This window comes from Lepidochelys kempii, chromosome 3, assembly GCF_965140285.1.
Source record: "Lepidochelys kempii isolate rLepKem1 chromosome 3, rLepKem1.hap1, whole genome shotgun sequence".
NCBI classification, from domain to species: Eukaryota; Metazoa; Chordata; order Testudines; family Cheloniidae; genus Lepidochelys; species Lepidochelys kempii.
This window is the reverse complement of record NC_136382.1, coordinates 118,972,395-118,994,146: the sequence shown is the minus strand read 5'-3', so window position 1 is coordinate 118,994,146 and position 21,752 is coordinate 118,972,395. Positions and strand designations below refer to the sequence as shown.

The following is a 21,752-nucleotide window of genomic DNA, read 5'->3' as shown; positions in this document are numbered from 1 at the left end:
GTATTTGCTTCAGGTTAGGGGGCTGTCTGTAAACAAGGACTGGCCTGTCTCCCAAGATCTGTGAGAGTGATGGGTTGTCCTTCAGGATAGGTTGCAGATACTTGATGATGCGTTGGGGGGGCTGAAGGTGATGGCTAGTGGCGTTCTGTTTTCTTTGTTGGGCCTGTTCTGTAGTAGGTGACTTCTGGGTACTCTTCTGGCTCTGTCAATCTGTTTCTTCACTTCAGCAAGTGGGTATTGTAGTTGTAAGAATGCTTGATAGAGATCTTGTACGTGTTTGCCTCTGTCTGAGGGGTTGGAGCAAATGCGGCTGTATCGTAGAGCTTGGCTGTAGACAATGGATCGTGTGGTGTGGGCTGGATGAAAGCTGGAGGCATGTAGATAGGAATAGCGGTCAGTAGGTTTCTGGTATCGGGTGGTGTTTGTGACCATCGCTTATTAGCACCGTAGTGTCCAGGAAGTGGATCTCTTCTGTGGACTGGTCCAGGCTGAGGTTGATGGTGGGATGGAAATTGTTGAAATCATGGTGGAATTCCTCAAGGCTTCTTTTCCATGGGTCCAGATGATGAAGATGTCATTAATGTAGCGCAAGTAGAGTAGGGGCATTAGGGGACGAGAGCGGAGGAAGCATTGTTCTAAGTCAGCCATAAAAATGTTGGCATACTGTGGGGCCATGCGGGTACCCATAGCAGTGCCACTGATTTGAAGGTATACATTGTCCCCAAATGTGAAATAGTTATGGTTGAGGACAAAGTCACAAAGTTCAGCCACCAGGTTTGCTGTGACATTATCAGGGATACTGTTCCTGATGGCTTGTAGTCCATCTTTGTGTGGAATGTTGGTGTAGAGGGCTTCTACATCCATAGTGGCCAGGATAAACTCAATTGATATTTATACTTAAGATAATGAATAGAATCTTCAGGGTGTGGGAGATGACAGCCAGAGAAGACCATTGGTTTTAGGTTAGACTGATGGACTGACCCGAGTTAAGATGTTCTGTGTGTATGTTAACTATGCATCAAATAAAGACTGTTGTTAAGTTACTAGCAATGAATTATCATTAAAACTAGTGGATTACCTGAATATAAAACCGCACACACATTGAAGTCAATGACAAAATTCCTATTCACTTCAATGGGGTCAGGGTTTCACATGGGTTGTTTTTTGTTTTTGTTTTTTTTAAATATTTATTTTTTAAATCTTGGGGGGGAGGGGCTTAAAGCAAGAGAAACAAAGGGGTTAATTAGGGTTGCTACAGCCACAGCAAATTTTACTGTCAGAATTCTGCTCTCACAATGTCATAATTGAGCTTGACTCTAATATTCTGCTCTCCCTATATGAGGGCTCTGCTTTCCCATGCATGTATCTGACATTAACCTTTCCATGGAGAGAGAGCAGAATATGGAATCAGGATCCTCCATTAAGATCCAAGAGCTGAATTTTACCTTTTGGATGTAATGTTAAAGTAGTTAGACAGGAAGGGGGAGGAGGTGGAATATGTATCTTCCAGTATATTAGGATGATTTGCTTATCTGTCATGTCCATTCACTTATCAGAGTTCATTTTCAGCATAGAACACATTGCTAGAGAATGCAACACTTTTTTTTTCTTTTAATTAACATATCAACGCAGGACTGTAAATCAGCCAACTTCTAGTTGGTGTATAATTTCTGTCATACTCCAAAATGGGAGTAAAACTGCACAGTCAAATAAGCCTGTTTTATTTTTATTTTTTATATTAGTGTAAAAATGTTTGCTAGTGTGTTAAACTGGACATTTTTGGAAATGCAAGCTTCTCAGAAAAGTGATTACTTTATAACTTCAGTAATTCCAGAGATTTACACAGCAGCTGATGTCAAGTGCCAGAACGCCAGTACTTAATCCTGACTGTCTATAGGGAGAAATTGATGATGAAATTGAAAAAAAGAACCTCAAAACAAAAGGACATTTGACTAGTGAAACATTACAATTTATGAACTCAAGTTTCCTTTTAAAAACAAGTGAGAAAAACATTTTGTTTGGGGAAATACTGAGTTGATGATGATATCCTTTGTGTTAAGAAGGGCCAGAAACTCAGTTGTTTAAAATACAAAATTAAATGCTACAGAAAACTCCCGATACTAAACGTTTAGTCTACCTCTGTACATTGTGTGGAAAATCACATTTATCTGCTTGCACTATAAGCTGCTACCCATAAGTATATTCAGTTCCTTGTTATAATATTTAGCAATGTTAAGATGATGTACAGAGAAAAATGTGAAATATTTCAGGCACTATTGTCAATTTTTTTGTATGCTAAAAAGCATTATAGGTAGTACCTGCATAAACAATCAAGTGCCACACAACTGTTAGAAATTTTCTAGTTGTTCTTGTGACGTTGCACTCCGTATATTTTATGGAAATATGTTTATAAGTGTGAATATGATTGGAATATGCTTCATACAAAAGGTCTCTTGTAAGATATTACAAAGCTTATAATCTGTGTGTTCATCCTATTTTTATGAATGTATCATTCTTGTATCTGAAGCTAGAAATATGAAGTATTACTCTGAAGTCCTATTGTAACTATGCAAAGTATGGGCCATTAATGGTGGCTTGGAATCTTGATGGCTTCCATTAACTAGGACAATTGGTTGTGAATGGCTCTGTTTACTCAGGTTTCAGAGTAGCAGCCCCCTTAGTCTGTATTTGCAAAAAGAAAAGGAGTACTTGTGGCACCTTAGAGACTAACATTTATTTGAGCATAAGCTTTCGTGAGCTACAGCTCACTTCATAGGATGCATTCAGTGGAAAATACAGTGGGGAGATTTATATACATAGAGAACATGACACAATGGGTGTCGCTCACAAAAGCTTATGCTCAAATAAATTGGTTAGTCTCTAAGGTGTTACAAGTACTCTTAGTCTGTATTTGCAAAAAGAAAAACACAGCTGCTACTCTGAAAACTGTAATGAGAGTGATCACTTAAGGTGAGCTATTACCAGCAGGAGAGCTGGGGGGAAAAACCTTTGGTAGTGATAATCAAGGTGGGCCATTTCCAGCAGTTGACAAGAACATCTGAGGAACAGTAGCGGGTGGAAGGGGGGGGATAAACATGGGGAAATAGTTTTACTTTGTGTAATGACCCATCCACTCCCAGTCTATATTCAGACCTAAGTAAATTGTATCCAGTTTACAAATTAATTCCAATTCAGCAGTCTCTCCTTGGAATCTGTTTTTGAAGTTTTTTTTGTTGAAGAATTGCAACTTTTAGGTCTGTAATCAAGTGACCAAAGAGATTGAAGTGTTCTCCGACTGGTTTTTGAATGTTATAATTCTTGATGTCTGATTTGTGTCCATTTATTCTTTTACGTAGAGACTGTCCAGTTTGACCAAAGTACATGGCAGAGGGGCATTGCTGGCACATGATGGCATATATCACATTGACGGATTTGCAGGTGAACGAGCCTCTGATAGCGTGGCTGATGTGATTAGGCCCTATGATGGTGTCCCCTGAATAGATATGTGGACACAGTTGGTAATGGGCTTTGTTGCAAGGATAGGTTCCTGGGTTAGTGGTTCTCTTGTGTGGTGTGTGGTTGCTGGTGAGTATTTGCTTCAGGTTAGGGGGCTGTCTGTAAACAAGGACTGGCCTGTCTCCCAAGATCTGTGAGAGTGATGGGTTGTCCTTCAGGATAGGTTGCAGATACTTGATGATGCGTTGGGGGGGCTGAAGGTGATGGCTAGTGGCGTTCTGTTTTCTTTGTTGGGCCTGTTCTGTAGTAGGTGACTTCTGGGTACTCTTCTGGCTCTGTCAATCTGTTTCTTCACTTCAGCAAGTGGGTATTGTAGTTGTAAGAATGCTTGATAGAGATCTTGTACGTGTTTGCCTCTGTCTGAGGGGTTGGAGCAAATGCGGCTGTATCGTAGAGCTTGGCTGTAGACAATGGATCGTGTGGTGTGGGCTGGATGAAAGCTGGAGGCATGTAGATAGGAATAGCGGTCAGTAGGTTTCTGGTATCGGGTGGTGTTTGTGACCATCGCTTATTAGCACCGTAGTGTCCAGGAAGTGGATCTCTTCTGTGGACTGGTCCAGGCTGAGGTTGATGGTGGGATGGAAATTGTTGAAATCATGGTGGAATTCCTCAAGGCTTCTTTTCCATGGGTCCAGATGATGAAGATGTCATTAATGTAGCGCAAGTAGAGTAGGGGCATTAGGGGACGAGAGCGGAGGAAGCATTGTTCTAAGTCAGCCATAAAAATGTTGGCATACTGTGGGGCCATGCGGGTACCCATAGCAGTGCCACTGATTTGAAGGTATACATTGTCCCCAAATGTGAAATAGTTATGGTTGAGGACAAAGTCACAAAGTTCAGCCACCAGGTTTGCTGTGACATTATCAGGGATACTGTTCCTGATGGCTTGTAGTCCATCTTTGTGTGGAATGTTGGTGTAGAGGGCTTCTACATCCATAGTGGCCAGGATGGTGTTTTCAGGAAGATCACCGATGGATTGCAGTTTCCTCAGGAAGTCAATGGTGTCTCGAAGATAGCTGGGAGTGCTGGTAGCGTAGGGCCTGAGGAGGGAGTCTACATAGCCAGACAATCCTGCTGTCAGGGTGCCAATACCTGAGATGATGGGGCATCCAGGATTTCCAGGTTTATGGATCTTGGGTAGTAAATAGAATACCCCAGGTCGGGGTTCCAGGGGTGTATCTGTGGATTTGTTCTTGTGCTTTTTCAGGGAGTTTCTTTAAACCCCTCAAACAGAGACAAACACCTAGAAGATTTCCCCATGTTTATTTCCCCCCCCCATCCCCCACTGTTCCTCAGACGTTATTCTCAACTACTGAAAATGGCCCACCTTGATTATCATTACAGAAGGTTTTTCCCCCCCAGCTCTCCTGCTGGTAATATCTCACCTTAAGTGATCACTCTCGTTACAGTGTGTATGGTAACACCCATTGTTTCATGTTCTCTATGTATATAAATCTCCCCACTGTATTTTCAACTGAATGCATCCGATGAAGTGAGCTGTAGCTCACAAAAGCTTATGCTCAAATAAATTTGTTAGTCTCTAAGTCTCTAAGCCACAAGTACTCCCTTTCTTTTTCTGTTTACTCATCAACCTTCCTGGGTACATGTACGCCAGCCCTGAAAGAATGGAGAAAGAGGTCTTACAGTGACATGTGATCATGTCACCTGTTACTGGAATCCATCTTAAACCTGGTGCTTTTCCATTTAGAAGGAGGGATGGGGATCCAGAGAGACAAAAGATTCCCACCTTGTGCCAAAGCTATAAAAGAGGGTGGAACAGAACAAGGGGGCTACAGTCATGAGAAAACCCCTAGTTACCATCTGAGCTGGAACTAACAAGGACTGTACAAGGGGAAAGGATTGGGCCCAAACTAGGAGGGATTCTAGTCTGTGAAAGAAGCTTTATTGGAGCATCTCTGAGGGTGAGATTAACCTGTATTCAGTTTCTTAATGTATTAGGCTTAGACTTGTGTGTTTTTGTTTTATTTAGCTTGGTCACTTACTTTGTTCTGTCTGTTATTACTTGAAACCACTTAAATCCTACTTTTTATACATAATACCACTTTTGTTTGTTAATTAACCCAGAGTAAGTGATTTAATACCTGGGGGGGCAAACAGCTGTGCATATCTCGGTCAGTGTTTATACAAGGCCGACAATTTATGAGTTTACTCTGTATCCGCTTTATACAGAGTAAAACAGATTTATTTGGGGTTTGGATCCCATTGGGAGCAGAGTGTCTGGGTACTGGAGGCAGGAGTACTTGCTGAGCTGTTTTCAGTTAAGTCTGCAGCTTTGCGGGGTTCAGTCCCTGAGTCTGTGTTGCAGCTGGTTAGCATGTCTGTCTCAACAAGGCAGGGTTCTGGAGTCCCAAGCCATCAGAGAAAATGGGCTCAGAGGTAGTTTCAGCACATCAGGTGACAGTCCCAAGGGGTCTCTGTGACTGAACCCGTCACAGTTCTAACAAGTAAATTTTCTCTTATGGTTTCAAATATGGCAGTAGGAAGCTAAACTAATTTGCAGATGAAATCACTGAGCTTGATATTTGCACAATATGAAGTTGTAAATCACTTTTTGTTTAATAATAAAACCACAAGTATTTGTCTCTACTTTTTAGTTATTTTAACACTTTCACTTAGTAGCAAGCTAAAGATAATTAGAGCAATATTAATATTCTCTCTCTTCTCATACGGTAGACTAGCTTGGTAGAGGTTTTTGTGGCCTTGGGAAAAGTTTGTAGCTATGTTTCCATACCAATCTTTAATTTTTTATCAGATCTCATACAAATTCAACTGTAGGCTTCAATTGGCCCGGTGTAATTAGAGCCTGGTGGAAGTAGGTAAGTTGAAAGAAAGAGAGGAAACAATGTTATCTATAATCAAAGGGCATCACTGAAAATTCAGTAAAGGGAATTCTGCTTAATGTGGCTTTCTGCATACTGTCTATAAGAGCTGCCTAGGAGTTACTCACCCTCTAATAAATCTTCCCTGTAAACCTGTAGAATAAAATCACAGGTTCATGCTCTCTCAACTTGATCCACACAGATCATTCAAGATGTTCTAATTCAAATGGAATATTTCAATCCAAAAAATATCTTGAACCTAAAGATCTTTATAAAAGAGGAGCAAATAATGTTTCAGATGTCTCTCACATTAAGTTTCTTCCTCAAAAGAAAGTAAATTTATATATTTACAAATCTACAGTTTCCCCACTTTAAAAAAAAAAAAATTTGGAACTAGTGTCATAATATTAGTGCTGGCTTTAAAGATAACCTGCAAAAGAAAAAGAGAAAAATCTTTTATTCATTGTGAGATAAAGGTAGTCTGGAAGGGTTTAATATTAAAAACCTACCCCAAAATTTCTAAAGATCTATATAGATGCATTGCTACATAACTACTGGGATTATAATATCTCAAGAGACAGAAACTTGTGCAACTGAGAGAATTTTTAATTGATTTTGTTCAGAAAATGAGGGGAGGCCAAAGATGACGGGTCATGAGTTTTGTAATATATGGTAAAAAAGCAGAATATTTTGGGCTTTTGCCAAAAACTAATATTTCAGCCAAAAACCAAAAAAAAAAAATCAGTTTTCCAACACATTTTTGGGTTTTGGTTATTTGGTTTTCCAACAAAATGTCAAAAATTTTCAGGGAAAGCAGACCCTTGCCATAAAAATGTGTGTCTAGTTGAAAACCCAATTTTCCATTTGGGGGGAAAAAATGATGGAAAACTTTCTACAAGCCCTAATTTTCAACCAGTTGTTAATAATTTAGTTTTTTGTTTGTATGTGTGTCCCCTATTTATTTTCAAATGCATGACTGACTTGTGAGAATCTTTTTCTTAAAAATTCAAAAATAACACTTTCTCCTCCCCTCAATCGTGGCTAAAATAGCTCCATCTCCAGTCCTAATTTAGTCCTCTAGGAAAAATCCGGGAAGACAAGATTCTATATTCCAAGTTTTTCTGAGGACAATATCATGCAAAGCTCTCACCAGCCCTCACCTTTATTATCCAGCAAAACTTTAAATTGGGAATGAAGTTAATAAAACAAATTAAAAAGTACCAAATTAAGAATGTATGGAATTTAATATTAAAATATCAGATCATGTGCTGGGCTCGGTATGCTTATACATTGTTGTATTACACAGATTCATAATTTAATATGTTAAATGGTATGATTTTGATTTTTCTTGTAGTTCAAAAGGAACCAATCTGTGACAACAGAAAGCAGAGTAGGTGATGCTGCTACGAAACTTAGGGTCAGTTTGCTGAAGCATTCAGACTTTTATGCAAGACCACTCACTTAGCGAGGTTAAAAAGGACAAGATTTTGACCCTTTGATTTTTATAATAGTGGGAATACCAAGATGGTTAATTAGTAGCAACTAACTTCAAAATGATTATTATCCTAGGCAGGCATGCAGAAAAAGAGAGATAAGCACATGCCCTCAGATAAGCATGTGCAATTTCTATTTAATTCAATGAGAGGTGTGCATGCTTCACTGACAGCAGAATTGGCTGAATAAGACTAACTAAATTGACCAGACTTACAAGAATGTAATTAAATTACATTTCTTTGTTCTTTTTTAAAATTATTTTTAAGATGTACTGTGGACACTGCTCTCTATGACAGCCCCTCTTCCCTTTCTGTCTCCCCAATAAAAGCATGTAATTTGAACTCGGTGGACTAAATGAAAAATGTAAAAGCTAGCATACAAATTACTACACATGCATACCATTTCTAAGGTTCCAGATTTTACTAATAAAAAGGGCTAAATCCTGCAGCCCTTGCTCAGGAAAAACTCCCACTGATGTCATAGGAAATTTTGCTTGAGTAAGGAATGCAGAATTTCACCCATCGTATATGTTTACTTATGAGCAGTGGGGAAAGTACTGGTAAAAACAAATTATAGATGAAGCATTCTAAGCTCTTTACCCATAATGAATAAATTGAGAGCAATGAAAAATGCTCATATGTTTCAGGAATTTGTACAGTGGCTTTTGAAAGTACTAAGCAAATTCCACACACTGTAGATCTAAGGAAACTCCACAAAATGCACTATAGAGATATAAAATGTTTTAGCTAATGACAAGGTATCTGGTGCCAGACTTTTTAGTTTGCTACAACTATTGTACATTAAAGGAACTACACTGAAATTGAATTAGATGTTTGCATTACTCTTGCTCGCCTGCTATAATTCACTTTTAGATTGAATTATTTTTTCTTTTAGTGGCCCACAAGAAACTATCAGAAGCACAAGTCTAATAAAACTCAGGCCAGTACTTAACATCATAGGAGACCCAGAGAAACCAACATTCTGAATGCATTTGTTTGAATTTTAATATTTTTTTCTGTATAGGATTATATTTCATATGTTAACATCTTGCACAAAATAACTTTCAGGACAGCACAGTCTGGCTCACGCTAGAAGACTTGTGTTGTATCTGTCAGGTACAAGTTGGAGTGATTGTCACCCATCAGAAGGAAGAAAATTCCAGGTCTAAGTAGATTTCTTTGTAAGGCCCCCAAAACATGAGTCTAGTAGGATGTGTTTGCATTGGGAATAGAACTCTGATTATGGTAGAAGAAAAGAATAATGTGCTGCTGCTACCAAATAACATTTTTACAATGATTAGAGCAAAATGTCTTAGATAAACTACAGTGGAAATTTGATCTTCGCTTTCTCACAGAAGAGGTACAACAGTGGGAGCTGCAATGTATGCTTTCCCCACTCTGCCCTAAGTGAACCTGACACTGAAGGACTCACGTATTGGCAGGAAAAGGTTATGACTATTCAATCCTGAGGTTCCCCTTTGAGATTGCCCATTACGTTAGTTGTAGTTTTGTGATGTGGTAGTTTTTGTCCAACAGGAATTAAGACCTCTGACAACCTGTTATCATGGCCACCCATTAGGTTGCACCAATTGTGTCACTATTGACATTAAAATTTGCATAAGTGCCGTTGAGGTGAAAGGCTCCATAAACTTTTTAACAAGAGAAGGTGCCTAATTTTGAGTGAAACCAATCAATTTTATGGTGTATCATTCCTATTTTGAAGAGTTTCAGAGTAACAGCCGTGTTAGTCTGTATTCTCAAAAAGAAAAGGAGTACTTGTGGCACCTTAGAGACTAACCAATTTATTTGAGCATAAGCTTTTGTGAGCTACAGCTCACTTCATCGGATACATACTGTGGAAAGTGTAGAATCTCTTTTTATATACACACAAAGCATGAAAAAATACCTCCTCCCACCCCACTCTCCTGCTGGTAATAGCTTATCTAAAGTGATCACTCTCCTTACAATGTGTATGATAATCAAGTTGGGCCATTTCCAGCACAAATCCAGGTTTTCTCACACACACACACCCCACCACACCACACACACAAACCCACTCTCCGGCTGGTAATAGCTTACCTAAAGTGACCACTCTCCTTACAATGTGTATGATAATCAAGGTGGGCCATTTCCAGCACAAATCCAGGGTTTAACAAGAACGTCTGAGCACACCTTTCCATGGCACCAAAAGCTAAAGGGCAGTAGATTTGGGAACACAAGAAATGGCATCATTGGGAAGATTATGTTGAAGCTGCTATTCCATTTTATACATTGAATATAACCAGTTGCCATTACACATTGACAAAAGTCTATTTTTGTTGTTGTTTACTGTGTAAAGATCTTAATCCACACAGACTTTTTAAATGTTTCATGTCATAGTTAATAATATTGATGCTGGCATGGGTAAATGTACAACTTTAACTTCAGTTTGCATAATTATCTCTTTCAAACAGTCATCCACATTGTTGCACATCTGCTCAACATAGAGCGATATCATATAAGTCAATCGAAGGAAGCAGGGGGGTTACGGAATAAACTTTCTGGCATTGGCAAAACACCAAATGAAAGCTACTTGAACCCAATTAGAAACTATGAAGTGGTAAGTTGTCACAAGGTGCTTGCTTTCCTCATCTGAAAAATTGTCCTCTGCAGGTTCTTTTGTTGATAAAACTTTATTTCAATACCTTTTTAAGCAGAGCTAGGAGATGCTGTCAAAGATTAACCTGAATTTCATCTGAAAACAATAGCTTAAAAAATGCAATATTCAGATTTTCCAGCTCAGAGAAATGTTTGCTATGTTAATTAGTTTAGGAAGGAGATAAGTGGGGTGTGGCTGAGTGTTATGATTAGTTGAAAATTTATTAAACCTGTAAGCTATTGATATATGAAATATGACTGACAACCTCAGACTAGAAAAAGAGAACAATATCTTAAATTTAAAAAACCAATAATAGTACATAATGAAACTTCTTTCACAGCGGGTGATAGGTTCTCACCGTGGTTTTGCAAGATGTCCTGAAGTTGGGGCTAGATTCTACTTTTTGTAAATTGGTGTTCATCGGGAGTAACTTCATTGACTCTGGTGGACTTACTCTTGATTTTACACCCAGTGTAAACAAGAGTAGATTTTTTTTTCCTCAATGAGTACAGGCTGCAGTTAGTTGATTTTATTTTTATAGCTGTTGCATTAGACCATAGTTCACAGTGGTGGTATTTTTTGCTTGTGTATAATGTCTCATACTTCAACTATAATGAGAATTATAGGTGCTAAGTAGAGAGCCAGTAATGGGAAAATAGGCATCTGGATAGAAGGTGGAAGGGCAAGCATAAATCTGTGTCTTTGCATTGTTTTGCAAGCGTAAAGTTATGATATCATTGTATTAATAATTTTTCAACTTACAAAGTGACTATTTCATCTGCTTAAAAAAAAATCAAATCTCATACACATCAAGCAAACTACTCCACTAGCATCAAAGCCCCGAACATACATGGCCTTGACCTGAAAGTTGGCAAATTGGGTAGGTCTCTCAGACCCACGGGGAAAGCAAATTCTAGAGTTTAGAGCCCTTGCTGGGACACTCTATCCACAGTCACCAGATGCACATGTGATGTGTTCACTACTGATTGAAGAGGAAGAGTTTGTAGGTTTTAGAGAGGGTCCAACACCCTTTGGTGGTTTACTCCCATTTTTCTGAGGTAAGCCTACTCTTCCAAACACATGGAAGTAAATTTCCTAATGTCCTTTCCAAACCTCTCTAATAATAATATACTTGCCTGGCAATTACATGGTAACTAAATGCCAGTCCACAAAGTAGCCTATATTTTAACCTTTTGATGATTAGTTTTACATTTCTTTTATTGCCCACTTGCATCTGTCTCTACATTCTGAATAAGTCTGCCTTTCTGAATAAATTCTAACAAAGGATTTCTTCCACCTTTACAGAAGAAAGTTCTGAAAGCAGTAATTCAAGTATTCTTTTCAGCTTAGTTATGCCTCTGCAGTAGCAGTGTATGAAGCATCTTTGACATTTTTCATTGTTTTATCTCAACATTCAAACTAGCCAATGTAGTGTAAATGGTAAAAATGTCACCTAGATCAATCCCGTTAACAGGCAATAGGATCTGAACATATTCATCACAGGCACCAGTTTGAAAATGTACTCTGTGCAGTCAAGTGTGAACATCTGAGAGTAGTTCAACTCTAAAAATGGCACTATGGAACTTCCATATTAAATAAGTCCACTTTGCAAGTAAAATGTTTGGGTTTTTTTCCTAACTTCTAACCCTACAAAGTCAATTTGGGATCTGGAAGTCAAGCTGTGCGTTCGTGTGCATCATCCACAGTAATCTAGGGTCTGCAGGCCAAGTTAGGCCTTCAATTACAGTGTATAAAAATGGTTACTTATCTTGCAGTATCTGTTGTTCACAACACATCTCAAAGAACATACACATTCCACTGAAGGTGGGTGTGCATGCACGCCAGTGCACTCAAGTCGGATATGCCAGCAGTACCACTAGGTAGCATATGCACCCCTGCCCTCTTCGTGCTTTCAGGCAAGGGCATAAAATGGGCATCTTTGCCACTTCTCTCTCCATTCCTTCACACGGCTGTAATAAATTCCAAAGTAAAGGGAAGGTGGGAGGGTTGTGAAATATATATGCACAACGCATCTCAAAGAACAACAATTACTGCAAGGTAAATAACCTTTTTTTTTTTTAACTTTGAGAGATTGTGCATATATACATTCCACTATATGTGACTCCACAGCAGTTCCTTTGTGGGGAGAGAGACTTCGGATCATCTGAAGCGGGATTGTAACACCAACTTGCCAAAGCTGGCATCATCGAGAGGTCTGAATGATAGCATAATAAATAAAGTATGCAGAGACCACATTACTGCCTTGCATATATGACCTATAGGAACATTACTCAGGACTACTGTGTCACAAGGCGGCCTGGTGTATTGAGCAGGGCCACTCCTATTGGCCCAGTGTGGGGTTGGTCACACGATCATTGGGATTCTCTGTTGGGTCAAACAATTGTGATGGGGGGGACTCTGGGCCCCTGGCAGGGCCAAGTAACTAAGAAGTCCATAGTCCCTGGAGGGGGGGGAAGCAAACGCTCAGTCTCTAGCCTCCTGAGCCTCCTGGCTAGGGCAAACAATAGTAGTTGGGAGCGCTGACTCTGTGGGCAGGGCAGACCAAGCAAACAGTCTGTAGCCTGGGATGGGGCAGAGCAAACACTCAGTCTCTAGCTAGGGCCCTTGGTGGCCACGCCTAGTGGCAGTACAGGGGATGGACAGCAGAGGAACCCAGGCCCACCCTACTCCAGCGGGTTTTGACCCAGGCTCTAGGAAGCCAGAAAATTCCCTGTTAAGCATTGGCTTCTAATACATAAGGCCCATCTCCGGTATCTCCTTGGCTGGCAGCAGCTCAGTGTCCCAGTCAGACTCCATGGTTGACTGGTCGTTCGCTGCTTAGTCTGGGTCCACAGTCCCAACAGCCTGGAGCGTCACTGGTTCCTCTGCAGTAGGGTGACCAGATGTCCTGATTTTATAGGGACAGTCCTGATTTTTGGGTCTTTCTTACATAGGCTCCTATTATCCCCTTCCATCCTGATTTTTCATACTTGCTGTCTGGTCACCCTACTCTGCAGGAGCCTGCAGTACATGTCCTTCCTCCCCTTCTGCCAGCCCCAACTGAGCTGGGCTGCCTCCTTTTATCTGTCTTCTCCACCTGGAGCATGCATAGCAGGCATGAGGGGCGAGGGCCTTTGGGCCCACAGTGATTGGTCTAGCCCCAGTGTGGTGGTGGTACACCCCATCACATTCTGAGGCAATGGAGTGAGCCTTGGCAGAGGGAGCAGTTATTATTAATGGAGGAGAGACTTTAGTAAGATTGTAACAGAGCTTGATATAGTCAGAGACCCAGTGTGAGAGTCACTGAGATGACACTGCACAGCTTGCAAAGAGCTGGGATGCAGTCCTGAAGGATCTAGTGCAGCCCAAGTAAAAAGCCATGGCTTAATGAACACTCCAAGTTATGGAGAGCCTCCTCAACTTAGATACACGGGGTTTGGAGAAAAAACACCATAAGATTAATTGTTTGACATAGGTAGAAAGATGATAGTACCTTGGGTATAAATTTAGGATGTGGCCCAGAAGGGATACCTTGTCCTTTATAAAAGACAGTAAAAGAAGGGTAAGCTAAAAGAGGTTGAAGCTCTGAAACCCTACTGATGGAAATAATTGCCACCAAAAACTCAATCTTCATACACAAAGATAATGAAGTCATATCCACAGATTGGAGGGAGGTCCTATCAGTTTGGAAAGCACTAGATTCAAATACCAAATGGTTATAAGATCAGACACAAGAGAGTAAATCTTGACCAGGCCCTTCAAAAACTGAGAAACAAGTGAAAGTCTTTAAATTATGATCTGAGGACTTCAGTAACCCAACAAGAGGTTAGGGATCTATTATGGGAGTGGATGGGTGGGATTCTGTGGCCTGAAATGTGCAGAAGGTTAGACTAGATGATCATGATGACCCCTACTGACCTTAAAGTCTATGACTTTATGAGGAAAAAAAATGGGAAAATTGTCTATTGGCAGATGTAGTGTAGGAATAGAAGCCAGGTGAACTCTCATAGAAGTATTTGAAAGGCCAGATGATTTGAGATGCAAAAGATAATCCAATATATGTGACTTCTGTGTGATTGGGGAAAGAAATGATGGGAACATGTCCAAATCGAAAATCTCTTACTCTTTGCTGCGTATGTGACTTTAGTGGAGTCTGTTCACTAAGATCACCCAAACCTCTCAGGAGCACATTTTCTCTTGAATATTTAACCAGAGATCATCCATGCCATAAGATGGAGAGATTTGAGGTTCACATGTAGAGACTTGCCCTAGTTTTGCGACAGAAGATCCCTGACCCAGAGGTAGAATTATCGGTGACCTGATGGAAAGCTGATATAGATCCATGAACCAATACTGTCTTAGCCGCACCAGTGCAATGAGGATTGGTGATGCTCTGTCTTGTTTTAGCTTCCTTAGGACCCTCTGAATGAAATGATCAGAAGCGAATGCATATAGAAGATGACTGAATCAGGGAAGAAGAAAAGCATCTATGATGTAACTGGGGTTGCGATCCACCTTTGGGCAAAATCTCATGCATTTGTTGTTGAGGTTTGTTGTGAATAATTCTATTAGTGGGTACCCCCAATGGTGGAAAACCTGAAAGATAACATCCATCCTGATCAACCACTCATGTTAAGTGTATGAAGACCTTACTGAAAGAAGAGTGTTTCTCATTCCTGGAAAATGGAAGGCCTTCAAAGAAACTTTGTGTTGAATACATAGATTCCGCAGGAGGATAGCCTCCTGACACAACTGAGATGACCTTGCCCCTCCCAGCTTGTTCATGTAAAACATAGCAGTCGTATTGTCAGTGAGAACTTGAATCACCCAATTCTCAATATGAGCATAAATATTTTGTCGGCCCAATGTACGGCCCTGAGCTCCAGCATGTTTATATGGAGGAAAATTTCCTGAGGTGAGCTTGAGCCTGAAGTTGACTAAAATGGGCCCCCTAGCCTTTGACAGATGCATCTGTAACCAGAGACATAATCAGTTCTGGGGACAGAAATGGAACTCACTTGCATACGTTCTGCTGATCCATTCACCAATCCAGAGACTGAAGCACTTGCACGGAAACACAAATCTGCATGTCCAGCAGATGCCTGGAAGATCAATATACAAATGAAGCCAAGACTACAGTCAACAGAGGTGAAGTCTGGCATGAAGAGTTAATCACGTAAATGAGGCATGTGGCTGAGACTCGCGCTGTCATTGTTGGATTGAACTTGAGGATTTCTGAAAAGAAGGCTATAGATTGGAAGACTTCCTGTGGAAGATAGCCATGTTTGTTATGGTGTTGAGGTCTGCTCCTATAAAAGTTTTATGTGCTGAGTTGGTTGTAGCTGTGATTTGTTCAAACTTATTTTCAGACCTAGATGGAAGAACGCGTGCCTGATGACTAGGACGCTGTTTTGGACATGATCCCTTGATGCTGCTTGATCCAACCAATCATCCATGTAAAGAAATATGTGAATGTCCAGATGATGAATGTGGGCTTCTATCACCACCATGAACTTGGTGAAAATGCTCGGAAGGCCAAAAGGAAGCACTGTGTACAGGCAGTCATTGATGGCTATCAGAAATTGAATGTACTTCCTGTGGGAAGGACGTATCGCCACATGGACATATGCATTTGTAAATTGAGGGCAGCATTCCAGTCTTCAAGGAAGGGATAATATAAGCAAGGGTGACCATCCTGAACTTGATTTTCTTGATGAATTTGTTCAGCTTTCTTAGATCTAGGATGGGGCAGAGGCCACCAGACTTCTTTGGAACTAGAAGGGAGCAGGAATAAATTCTTCCAGGATCCTCTATTGTGCAACCCATAGCTCTCATGAGAAGACTCTGAAAAGGGATGGGGAGAGTGGGTTGGGGAAAGGGAGGGAGATGAACTGGATTACATATCCAGTGGGTTGAGTACCAACTTGTCGAACATGATCTTCTGCCATGTACAATACAATCGTTGTGATCCTGAAAGGAGGAGATATAATTGGTGTGCTGTCCTCAATCAAAGAGTCAAAATGACTGTTTTGAGGTAGAAAATGTCTGGTGAGAAGGGCCCATTGTCATGGAAGATGGCAGGTAACATCAAAAAGGTCTTTAATCTTCTATGTACTGGGGCCTCTGATGGAACAATGGTCTCAGGTAGGGTTGTGATTTAAAAATTTGCTTCATTTTAGTAGCAGAAGTGTAGACTCCCAGTGAGCAAAGTGTTGCACGAGTCTTTCAGTGTGTGGATAGCATCATCCATCCTGGAGGAGAACAGCTTAGAGCCCTGAAAGGGTAAATCTTCAAGTGTAGTCTGCAGCTCTTTTGGAATTCCGGAAGCCTGCAGTCAGAATGAATGCCTGATGGAGACAGCACTGGCAACAGAACTCAAGGCTGTCAGGGGCATCTATTGCTGCCTGAAATTATGTAAGTTAAAGTGAAATAAGAACAAAGCAGATCCATGCTTCTTACAGTCTGTCAGCCATTGAGCACCCCACATTTATCTCTCTCAAAATGATTTTTTTCAATGCTGTACCGGTTATTACCTCTTTTTTTACCTACTCTTAACTCTAATAATTTATTCTCTCTCTCTCTCTCTCTCCTGAGGCACTCTTGTACAACAAAAATAGATGCAAGTACTAGCAGGATTATGTAATTTCTTACTATCAATTGCTGAAACAGACAAATTCCAGTTAATATTTACATTCACGTTCGGAATAAATCTAAATGGATAACAGAACAGATAACCTTTTTTTCATGCAGCTTCTAAGCTTTTTGCCTTGTCTGGTTTGTTGCTTAAATTCATTCTTATACTGAAGCTGCATCTTTGATTTAGTCTCTATACATAATAATTTATTCTTATTTTAGAACCCAACAACACAGATACTAACTACCATAGCTGGAGTAACTGGTGTCATAATCACTGTGGCTTTCATTCTGATCATAACTTCATCCACAGAGATCATCAGAAGATCATTCTATGAGGTGTTCTGGTATACCCATCACCTGTTCATGGTTTTCTTTGTCGGTCTGGTTATCCATGGTATGGGGTGAGTGTGTGTGTGTGTATATATATATATGTGTATATATATATGATGATGATGATATCAACACTTTAGGATCACACAAGATTCAAACCTATGATAGTCAGTGTGAGTGGGGTATTTGATATGATTTATGCAGCAGCCAAGCAGCTGTTTTGTGGATCACACGGGTGCTTAAAAACAGGACTTTGGCACCTAAGCACCCTACTGGTCTAGAAGCCTCCTTATTTCTGATCCCTTAATCCGTCATGGACAAAGTGTGATACCATTACTCAAACTAATTATTACTATTAATATTATTATTTCATTTTATTTATTTGTATTAACATGGCACCTAGGAGTGCTAGTCATGGACCAGGACCCCATCATGTTAGGTGCTGTACAAACTCTTTATGAAATGACTGTCCTTGCCCCAAAGAGCTTACAAAACAAGAAACAACAGATGGATACAGACAAACTGGTGGGGGAGCCCAAGAAAACAATGAGACAATATTGATTAGCATGACAGGCAATGGGTTAATACATTACTCCACAAGTAGTCCCACTGACTTCACTCCACTCCTATTCAAATACGCGTAGTGTAAACTGCTCTTCAGCATTCTTAAGAATGCCACACTGTGATCCAAAAAAGGACCCCTGAGAAAATAATAAAGTACTGAATCATCAGTTTGTGATCTAGCTCGTAGATAGGGGAAATTTGGGAGGGGGCTGACTCAGGGAGTTCAGTCTTCCTCCTACTCTTCTTGTTGCTCCTGGGCATGAGTGAACTGCAACAAATGTCACAGGTACACTTCCTCGTCTGCAGCCTAGTTACTCAACTGGACACACTTGGGAGTAAGGGGAGGCAAGAGTCAAGGCTCTGTCTACTCCCCACCCGCTCTTGCTTCTTCCTGTTCACCCAAGAGAGGGAGAGATGCAGTGGCTCTATACAGGAGCCCCCTTTGTACAGGAAGTACCTTTTATCCCCTCCAATCCCTTGCGCTAGTGCACAGGATGGCCAAGATCTGACCCCAAATAAATCTGAAAGGGAAAAAGAAGAGCAACAATTTGACCTAGCTCCATTATCCCCTCTTCTTCACCCACAACCAGCACCAGCCGTAGTACATTTTTAAACTCAATAGTTGAGGAAGGTATGTTCAAGGAAATTCACTTCATTGTAAATTCTCTAGTGTAAAGAAGTTAGAATGTAAATATGTTAAAAACATGCATCTCATTAAGGCTCTTCACAATTATTTGGTGCTCTTTAAATACGTTTCTTAAAGCTGCAAAGAAAAGAGTGACTATTTTATTTTTCTGAGCAACGCCAGCTGTTCACATATAGAGGAGGATAAGGTCTCTGGTCCAAGGAGCTTACCTTCTGACTCAATCCACAGACGAGAGAGAGATCCATGTTACACGTACTGACTCTCCAAACTGCAGTGGTGTTGCTACATACTTATAGCATAGCATACACACTGCATTTGGTGGGTTGACAATGAAAAACCTAAAAACCTTGTGGAAGAAGTATGGTTGAAACAACCTGAAAGAACAACATTAAGACAACAAACCAGCTGCCATATTTTCAGATATTTCCATTTCTGCATTCAGTACAGTATTCGTTAACATACTAGTATAGCAAAACAACAAAAGAGACCATATCAGCTGTGTGTATCTTTTTTTTTATGTGTTAAGTCAGCTCGTCCGACGTCAGACGCCGCAGAGTCTGTTGCTGCACAATGTCACTTATTGTAAAGATCACTACTCAGAATGGGAGAAAGCCACTCAATGTCCTTTGCCACTATTTTCTGGCAGTGAACCTGTGGTAAGAATGATGCTCATGTCATCTTTATATTTATGCCCTTTCTTGAGGCAGCAGAATAGCATTGGCTAGAGCCGTGACCTGGACTCAGGATGCTGGAGTTCTATTCCTGAGTCTGCTGCTGGCCTGTAGGGTGACCTCAGACAAGCAAGTGCACTTTTCTGTGCCATGGTCTCCCCCTCTAAAATATGAGGATAATGATCCTTACCTCCTTTGTAAAGCACATTGATATCTACAGATGAAAAATGCTAGGTATCATTATTCCGTAATAACTGTTTTTGGTATAGTCCTTTTTAACCAGGCAAACTCCCAGTGTAGACTGTGGATTTCAGAATCAAGCCTTCTGTGTATAAATCCATTATTTACAGCATTTTTGTTGTTTGTTTATTCAATATAAACAACATGTTTGATGTGTACACAGACAGCCGTACTCTGTTGTGTAATCGCCACTAACTCACGCAATTAACTCAAAAAACCATTTGTGATTTAAAAAAATCCTACTTCTTGTTCAGCCAATCGCTAAGACAAACAAGCTTGTTTATATTTACAGGAGAGAATGCTGACCACTTCTTATTTACAATGTCACCTAAAAGCGAGAACAGTCATTCGCATGGCACTTTTGTAGCAGATATTGCAAGTATTTACGTGCCAGATATGCTAAACATTTGCATGCCCCTTCATGTTCGGCCACCATTCCAAGGACATGCTTCCATGCTGCTGATGCTCATTAAAAAAATAATGCATTAATTAAATTTGTGACTCAACTCCTTCGGAGAGAATTGTATGTGTCCTGCTCTCTTTTACCCGCATCCTGCCATATATTTCATGTTATAGCAGTCTTGATGACCCAGCACATGTTGTTCATTTTAAGAACACTTTCACTACAGATTTGACAAAACACACAGAAGGTACCAATGTGAGATTTCTAAGGCTAGCTACAGCACTCAACCCAAGGTTTAAGAATCTGAAGTGCCGTCCAAAACCTGAGGGGGATGAGGTGTGGAGCATGCTTTCAGAAGTCTTAAGAGAAACACTCTGATGTGGAAACTATAGAACCTGAACCACCCAAAAAGAAAATCAACCTTCTGTTGGTGGCATCTTATTCAGACGATGAAAATGAACATGCGTCGGTGCGCACTGCTTTGGATCACTATCGAACAGAACCCGTCATCAGCATGCAAGCCTGTCCTCTGGAATGATGGTTGAAGCATGAAGAGACATATGAATCTTTAGTACATCTAGCACTTAAATATCTTGCAATGCTGGTGTCATAAATATAAAGGGAAGGGTAAACACCTTTAAATCCCTCCTGGCCAGAGGAAAAACCCTTTCACCTGTAAAGGGTTAAGAAGCTATTTTTACCAGCTTAGGTTAAAACTTCCCCAAAGTACAAACTATTTTACCTTTTGTCCCTGGACTTTATTGCTGCCACCACCAAGTGTCTAACAAATATAGCAGGGAAAGAGCCCACTTGGAAACGTCTTTCCCCCCCAAGCCCTACACCCCCTATCCTGGGGAAGGCTTGATAAAAATCCTCACCAATTTGCACAGGTGAACACAGACCCAAACCCTTGGATCTTAAGAACAATGAAAAAGCAATCAGGTTCTTAAAAGAAGAATTTTAATTAAAGAAAAAGTAAAAGAATCACCTTTGTAAAATCAGGATGGTAAATACCTTACAGGGTAATCAGATTCAAAACATAGAGAATCCCTCTAGGCTAAACCTTAAGTTACAAAAAGACACAAACAGGAATATACATTCCATTCAGCACAACTTATTTTATCAGCCATTTAAACAAAACAGAATCTAACGCATCTCTAACTAGATTGCTTACTGACTTTTTACAGGAGTTCTGACCTGCATTTTTGCTCTGGTCCTGGCAAAAAAAAAAACAAAAAAACAAAAAAAACCACCACCACACACAAACAGAGAGAACCCTTTGTTTCTGCTCCCTCCAGCTTTGAAAGTATCTTGTCTCCTCATTGGTCATTTTGGTCAGGTGCCAGCGAGGTTGTCTTAGCTTCTTAACCCTTTACAGGTGAGAAGGTTTTTCTTCTGGCCAGGAGGGATTTAAAGGTATTTACCCTTCCCTTTATATTTGACAGCTGGCTACAACAGTGCCATGAGAGTGCCTGTTCTCACTTTCAAGTGACATTGTAAATAAGAAGCAGGCAGCATTATCTCCTGAAAATGTAAACAAACTTGTTTGTCTGAGTGATTGGCTGAAAAAGAAGTAGGACTGAGTAGACTTGTGGGCTCTAAAGTTTTACATTATTTTATTTTTGAATGCAGTTTGGTTTTTGGTTTTTTCTTTTTACATAATTTTACATTTGTAAGTTCAGCTTTCATGAGAGAGATCGCACTACAGTACTTGTATGAGGTAAATTGAAAAATACTATTTCTTTTGTTTTTACAGTGCAAATATTTATAATCAA

General features: G+C 40.2%; 1 protein-coding gene across 1 annotated transcript in view; it reads left to right on the top strand.

Annotated features, from left to right (window-relative positions):
- NOX3 (NADPH oxidase 3) overlaps positions 1–21,752 on the top strand; it is a 64,135-nt gene that overhangs the window by 6,472 nt on the left and 35,911 nt on the right. Inside the window, exons 5-7 of the mRNA XM_073337730.1 lie at positions 10,303–10,448; positions 17,343–17,524; positions 19,190–19,319. Coding sequence (XP_073193831.1) covers positions 10,303–10,448; positions 17,343–17,524; positions 19,190–19,319 — 458 coding nt within the window. The remainder of the gene's footprint in view (positions 1–10,302; positions 10,449–17,342; positions 17,525–19,189; positions 19,320–21,752) is intronic.